General features: G+C 36.4%; 1 protein-coding gene across 2 annotated transcripts; it reads right to left on the bottom strand.

Moving 5' to 3' along the window:
• Positions 1-215: 215 nt before the first annotated feature.
• On the bottom strand, positions 216-5,318 carry LOC148876020 (U4/U6.U5 small nuclear ribonucleoprotein). Of its 2 annotated transcripts, none has more exons than XM_088965915.1 (3): positions 5,095-5,318; positions 2,053-2,139; positions 216-1,141 (listed from the first exon to the last, which is right to left on the bottom strand). In XM_088965915.1, the coding sequence occupies exon 3, from the start codon at positions 1,100-1,102 to the stop codon at positions 392-394; it is 711 nt and encodes a 236-aa protein (XP_088822041.1). In that variant the 5' UTR covers positions 1,103-1,141; positions 2,053-2,139; positions 5,095-5,318; the 3' UTR covers positions 216-391. The 2 variants fall into 2 exon arrangements, with proteins under 2 accessions (XP_088822041.1, XP_088822042.1); XM_088965916.1 differs by having other exon boundaries at positions 216-1,148; positions 5,095-5,265.
• Between the last annotated feature and the right edge of the window lie 2,519 nt (positions 5,319-7,837).

Raw genomic sequence — 7,837 nt, 5'->3', positions numbered from 1 at the left:
CCCTCCAGGATTTTTAAATGGAAGGGTGGAATATACAACAAATCAACAATTACTTGTGGTTTGCTACAATTTAGATAACAAAGAGGAAGAGAAATCAGCTTGGTCCCAGATATCTGGGGTCTTGGGAGGGGTAGACTGGTGGAGATGGGAGGCTCTTTGACAACATAGATGACCGAAATATGTGAAAGCTCAGTTGGTTAACAAAGAGGGTAGAATTGTGAAGGGAAAAAATATGATTCATAGCTTCACTTGGGTAAATCAACTTCTAAAGATATACGTTTAGCTCAACTTCACACAAATCAGATGTTAACTACAACCTCTCAAGTAGCCAATACAATTATTTCAATGGGGCAAACCCAGCATGCTCCGTCCACCCTTTAAGAAAAACAATCTACCGATTACACTCTGATGGCAACGGCCGATTGAAACCTCCTCTCCTATTCATATATTGTCTTGGCTGCCGTTTTGTCACAGCCCTAACTCCACTTAAATCAGCACCAGGGACCGGCTTTCCTTTCGTAGAATCAAACCCCATTGGAATCCCCAACTTCTTCATCAGCTCTATCTCATCAGAATCAGTTTCTGCATCACCGGCAGTAATCAGAGGAGCCTCTGATGAATCATGCTGCTTAAGCTGCTGCTCCCTTGCGATGCCATCAACAAACTCAGATACTGCAGCAGCTCGTTGCTGGTCCTTGTCATCTTCATCTCTGTGGCGGTGGTGCTTGTGACGTGAGTCTGGCAGTGGGGAGTGGAGGTGGTGACGTGATCGGTCGACAGAGCGAGAGCGAGAACGAGATGGGGAATGAGATCTGGACCGAGTCCGGGAATGGGTATGCTGTGATCGGGCATGTTCAGGTGTGTTGGATCTTCTATGGTCACGGTCTCGATCCTTGGCATGGTCACGTTCACGATTGCGATCCTTGGCACGGTCATGGTCACGATCTTCCTTATCTCTTCTTTTGTCTTTGTCTCTGTTTCTATTCCGGTCCCTATCCCGGTCACGGTCCTTGGAACGGTCATGGTCATGGTCTTCTCTATCTCTTCTTCTGTCTTTGTCTCTGTCTCTATCCCGGTCCCGCTCTCGCTCTTTCTTCACCATTTTGTTTTGTTCTCTCGTTGAGGTTCTTACACGAGATTACTATGTTCAGTTAACAAAAAGAGGATTTTATTAGCAAATATAGTATGTGTTCACAACAATATGGGTGATTTTGTTTTTCAGAACATAAACAATTGGCGCATTAGCAAAATCACATTATTTTGCTGATATGTCAGTTGTTTACTGTTGAAAATCAAAATCATACATATTGGCAAAAACCCCCTTAGTCTCTCCTGATATGCCAACTAGTTGTTTTGGAAATTCACATATCCTATACTTTTTCGACATAAAAGGTCGACAGGTTTCATAACTAATCATGAATTTTTTGATAGCATTTAAACTAATCATACATCTCAACATTCACTGATATCTGGTCTCCTGTGAGAACAAGATGTGAATCTTAAACAAGGAATCGTAAAATTTCTATATTGATTATGGGATATAAACAAATTTCAAGTAGCAACCATGTTGGACTGGAACCTCTCAAGCAGAAGGATCAATTTATATGAATTAAAAAGAAAGATATAGATGAAAACAAACAAAAGCAACATAAATTTTCTGCACAGGACTAAATACATGGAGTAACATAGCTACTACTTTGAGGTGTAAGCCTCAAAAAATAAAAATTATTATGGTATTTCCATAAAAAATGAAGACATGGGGAAAACATATGATTAAATTCTACGCAATCCTATATTGCTTATTTGGTAGACTGATGATGTTTCTCTAACATATCATGATTGTTTCTCTAACATACAACAACATACCATATTCAGAGTAACAAGCATAAACAAATATCTATTAGAACAAAAAAGAAATAATTACAAGCCACAGAATAAGTCCCAAAATTTTTGGCTTCTTGAAAAGTATGTTAACAATCCAAATTAGCTTTCTTTTATTCAAGCAAAAACCAAAGAAATTCACACAATCAACTTCGATAAGAAAAAACTTACTATTCTTGGGGATAAGCTTGGATGACTGAACTTCGGAAATCCTAAAGCCCTTTGCACTTTTCGATAACAGAAAACCAGAAGTCCAACCTGTAGACATCACACAAGAAATTTAAGCAAATTAAAATTTATAATAAAAGTGAATAGGGCATATTCTGTTGAGGGCATAGAGCCTCCAATTATTTCTATTCCTTTCAATAGAACTCCATGCATCAAAATAATAGATCCGTCATATATAGTTCATTCTTCGTTTGCTTGATTTTTGAGAGAGGCCACACCACTACACATTGAACCATACAATTTTGTAATACAAGAATCAGAAATTTGAAAACAAAACTTCAATGTACCTCACAACTGGTTGAAGTACCCAAACCCCATCTCAAAAAACCCCAAACAATATTATTTTACTAGAGATGACATTTACCTAATCTAATTTTGCTTCCTAAAAGCTTTTAGAGAAGTTTTTGTCACTGCAATTTATATGAAATCTCTCCATTTATTAGGAATTGAGTTGGGAATTTTTTTCATACTTACCTGTGTGGTGAAGCAGATTGCAAGGGGAGTTTTCTGTGTCATTTAAAATTTCTGACTTGTTATTCTCTCCAAAGCCTATATATTTCCAAATGTTTTCCCTTTTTATCTCTTCCTAATCCCATAATCTCTAACTTATGATCTCTCTTGACAACAAAGCATTCTTATGCCCAGAGATCATCCATTCAAGGATTTTCCAGCGAAGCTTTTTTTTTTTTTTGAGAAAAGGACTCTAACTAGGCGAAGAAAAATGTACAAAAGGGTATTTAAAAGTGTTTTGTTAGTGCGCCTGCAGATGGAATACAGTGGGACTTGTTGAGGGGAGTTTCCACAAATAAATGATCTTCACCAAGTACCAAGATGCTAATGGAAGTGGCTTCTGGATCTTGAGACTTTTCATTTTGGTTCAGACATTGGACGCAATGGGGAAGAAATTTCTTAGCATATGTTTCAGCTACCATGTCAGTATTTAAGTGATGTGTAAATACATAATTCCTTCATTTGCTCTGTCTTTTTTCCTATTTCTTACATACCACTCCAAGTGTTGGGTGAAAAAGTAGGGAGACCATAGCTGTTTGTATACTGGTTTGAGAAAAGCTATGATTAAGGAGAATTTAACTCCTTATGGCTTAAAGGAAATTCCATCTTCTGCTTCCATAATCAAGTTCCATTAAGATGGGGTACATACATATTTTTTTTTTTTCATTTTTACTGCCTATGTTAAAAAAATAAAAAGTGGAACAACAAATAACCTCATGGACACCATTGCTAAGCAATACACAAAGCCATGTAATAGGTATTGGATGACCCATTTGGAGCAGAGGGTGATAGTTTTCTCAGTAAGACAATAGTTGAAATGTTCACCCATGGAAATTGATGGGTTTGGTTTCTGAAACATGTTGGTTCAATAGTCCAATTGCATAAAAACTCACTTAACTAGATTATGCCTTATAGCGTATAGCCTAAACCAGTGTTTTAAAACGTGGAGGCGTGACGCGAGGCATTCCACTACCTAGAGGTGTGAGGCGTAAGCCTCCTGAAAACAAGGAGGCGTAAGCCTCCTTAAGAGGAGGAGGGTTACGAGGAGGATGAAAAGGAAGGGGGATCTCATTTTTTTCTATATTTTTAATAAAAATCTTTTATATTAAAAAGAATAAAGATGCATAACAGTAGTTCAAAGGGGGGTCTTGTTGATTGGGCTGCATCGAAAAAGGGGCAGGGGGGTGAAGCCCCCCAGCCGAAGGGACAGGGGGCAAACCATTTTCTTTCCCCTTATCTTTTCTTCCTTTCCCTTACTCTTCTTTTCTTCCCTTTTCTCTTTTTTTCTTATCTTTCCTTTCCTTTTCTTTCCCTTTCTTTTCTTTTCCTTTCATTTCCTTTCCCTTTTTTCTTTTTTCTTTTTTTTTTTTCTGTATTTTCAATCAGATGTGCATGAGGTGCAAGAGGCGTACGCCTCTAGCATGCCTCATGAGAAAAGCGCAAGAGGCATACGCCTCTTGCATTTGAGGCATAGGTGTCAGCGCCTCTGGCATACACCTTAGGGCGTTTTGGGAGTGCACGCCTCCAGGCATATGCCTCCCACGCCTTTTAAAACACTGGCGTAAACATATGAACTTTGCGTGGAAGTTCTATGGACCATTATTGTAAGAGCTAATTTTATGGTAAATTAAAGTAAGAGTTATTTGGGTGGTTTTCTCAGGTACAATGCTTGTGCATTTTTACTAGTAATTTAAAATACAATAAAATTATAGAGTAAATTTCCAAAAAATAAAGGAAGAATCAGAACAAGGAGTGCTATGGAACACAAGTATGATACAATTTCACAACATAATCAATTAATAAACTAATACTGATTAGAAAGAGCAAAAAAAAAAAAAAAAAAAAGGAAGAAGAAGAAGAAGATATAACCTTATCAACCATCAGTCCATCACTTGATTCACAAATCACTTCTCACTATTTTACCGTTTTCATGAATTGCAAAACATATATAGTGTTGGTTACCAAAAAAGAGACATACACGGTGTCTAACTTAATGTCGACAAAAATATGAAGCAACCAAAGAAATTAGCAATATGATTCTATAGCACTTAATAGCAAACAATGTTATACAATGAACAGGTTTAAAGAGAAAAAAAAAAAAAAAAAAACAGTTAACAGCAAGGATTTTGAGGTACTAACCAGTAACCAGTGAGCAGTAAGTACTAATATTTTATGTTTAACAAACATATTTTCATTTTTGCAGGTAAACAAGAAGCCTCTTTCTTATCGGAAAAAAAAAAAAAAAAAAAACAAATGAAAACAGCGAGAGGAGAAAAGAGGCGGAGCTCCCTGTTGCCCTCAGGTATAAATCAATGAAGATTAACAGAAAAAGAAAGCAGCACACCCCCTGTTTTTTCAGGCAGAAAAAAACGAAAAAGGGGCCAACGTCCTTATTTTTTCTTTCAAGCACAGAGAAGAAACTGCCAAATTTTCAACATAAACTTAGAAAAAAGAAGAAAATAAAAGTAAATGTACCTGTGCAAATCCGACTTGGAGAGCTGTGGATCGAACCTTAAGCTCCAATCTATTCTGCTGAAGCTGAACCCCCGTGAACTTTCATTTCTCTCTTCTTTGTCGACGGGAAAGAGAAGAACCCTAAAAGGGGACCCGGAAGTGGACTTCTTTTGTGTGGGAAGAGGAAGAAGAATCATATTGTCCGGATCAACCCGACAGATCTAAGCTGACCCGACGCTATCTCACGTTCACTCGTTCAGTATCAGATTAATCAGTGTTATGAAAAAAATCAAGATTTTTAAAACCGACCCGGAGAACGAACCGGTCAGGGGTCCGGTTCCCGGGTCAAACGGTCGGCCCGTTCTGATAAAAAATATTAAAAACGGTCAAAATCATTCTAACGGTTAACTGTCTGGGTCAGCAGTTTGCTGACCAAAATTAACGGTTTTTGAGAAAAATCTGATTTTGGGGAAAAACGGAATGGTCACTTGACCGATTCCCAATTTTTCCGGTCTGACTGTCCGGTCCAGTCTGATTTTGAAAATCATATGAAAAACGACTTGAAAATATACCTATTCATGGGTTGGATAACCCACGGATTGGCCCGGATTGGCCCGTTTTTAATTAGGCTTGAACAAAGTTTTAAGCTCAACTCAAACTCAAATTTAGCCCAATAATATTAGATATAATATAAGCATATTATTATTATTATTAAAATTAGTAATGAAAAAGTTATATATATTATAATATATAATGTAATATATTATTAATAGTATAATTAATATAATATAAAATATCTATCCAAATTAGACTCGGAGTCGGACCTGATAATTTTTTTGTTTATAAAAAGGCAAAGCTTAGTCCAAACCTGGTTCGACCCATGAACAGGTCTGCTTGAAAATTAAAATAAAATCGTTTTTCCTTCCACATAATGGGTTATCATTCAGCATTCTGAGTCAAACAATGGGTCAAAAGCATTGCATTTGACAATGATGCCAAAAAAGACATAATACTGAAAAAATTATAATCAATCAAATGACATCATAAAAATGATAATCAATCAAGCGAATTTTCATCAAAATTCAGGGAATTTTTGGTTGATCAAAGACTCTTCATTATCATGTCTTTTCCGCACCATACATTTTTTACTTTGAATATAAGTCTCATCCTTTCACTTAATAAATGAAATCGGCTTCAATGCTAAGACCGTTGTACAACCTTTTTGTAATCATGCATTGGGAATATTTTGTAGTTATATGTTTTTTTTTTTCTATGGGGAGATATTACCAATGCAAGGCTGCAAGGGACTGTATGTGAGTATGATTTTGTGAGGATCAAATTTGATTTCCTTATAAATAGGCCTGCGCCTAGGTCTATTTTCAATTTGAGATCCGATTTAGGGTTAGTATTGATTTATAAAGATGCCAGTGGCGCATCTTACCTTGCTATTAAATTGTTGGTGGTTGGTTGTCCAAGTGGGAATGGAAATAGGGCAGATTTTTGTGGTTGGGATCATATTCCCATCCTTGACCTCGACTTTGAAATAAATCCTTGTCTCTGACTCGATCCTGATTCCCGATGGAGATAGATTCCCCATGAGAATCCAAATCCCTGATTTTTTTTAATTAATAGTATTTTTTGAAAAATAAATTTACTTAAAATAAATAAAAATTTCAAAATATAAATAATATTCTAAATATATTTTGATATATAATATAAATAATATCATATATAAAGTAATATGTATTTTATATATATAGAGAGAGAAAGAGAAAGAGAGAGAATTGAAGTTGGGGCAGGGTGAGGACTTCACTCCCCATCCCCGACCCCGTCCTCGGTCAGGGATCCTAATTAATCCCCATTCACATCGCCACTCGACATGGACATCCTTATGTTTAAGTAGGGGGCACTAGCAGGAATAGATGAAGGGTTGGGGTTGGGTAAAGTGTATTAGGGATTGGGTTATTCTTTTCTTTTCGTGAAAGATTTCTTTATTTTTGAGAAACTCTTGAATGGAAATATCATTTTCAGAGCGATTGGAATGGCTAGTCTCTTTATGGGGAATCCCATTTTACTAGGGATGGGAATGGGAATCCCATTTTGACCAGCCAAATGGTTGGAACCAAAATGGGCAATTTTGACTCTAGGCACCTATTATGTGGAACCAAAAGTGTCTAAAATTATGATTTAAGAACTAAACAAAAGTGTCTAAAATTGTCATTTTATTTTTATATGGGCTATGTAGGATAGTTGAAGAGAGGGCAAGAGATATTACATGTTTATTACTAAATTATAAAGCTAAAGACTTATATAAGTATTAATTCAATCTTTTTTCTTTCCTTCTTGTAAGTATAATTGTCTTATATTTAGTAGGGTTGATCATTTTTGTGGGGGTTTAAATCCTAAAATTCAATGTTGTGAGACTCGAACCGGACAAAAAAATTGGAAATGCTCCATGGGTCACACTATTACTTGTTAGTTAGATGATTAGCCCGTTGAACTCATGAAGACCATCATTTAAGCAGGACCTAAAATGTCTACCAATTCCTAGTTTCATGATGAAAGTTGTATAGTTAAGAAGAACCAGATATTGGTAAAGGAATGAAAGAACCCATGGGTCCTTTGGCTTGAAATAGTATACCAATACTCAAAGGAATTCAAATTTCAGAAGCCTTGGCACCCCTAAAAGTCAAAAGTTTTATCACATATGAAGGCAGCTGGAATTTATATCTTCTTAATGAGTTTAGAGTCCTTAGTCAAGGCC

This window comes from Nelumbo lutea, chromosome 1 (assembly GCF_056320005.1).
Source record: "Nelumbo lutea isolate HS-2025 chromosome 1, American lotus-T2T, whole genome shotgun sequence".
In the NCBI taxonomy this organism is placed as follows: Eukaryota; Viridiplantae; Streptophyta; class Magnoliopsida; order Proteales; family Nelumbonaceae; genus Nelumbo; species Nelumbo lutea.
Note: the sequence above shows the minus strand (reverse complement) of the source record. Positions and strands in the feature narration are given on the sequence as shown.

What these genes read in the sequence shown, in the direction of transcription:
- LOC148876020 (XM_088965915.1), bottom strand. Translation starts at nt 1,102, where the DNA reads ATGGTGAAGAAAGAGCGAGAGCGGGACCGGGATAGAGACAGAGACAAA.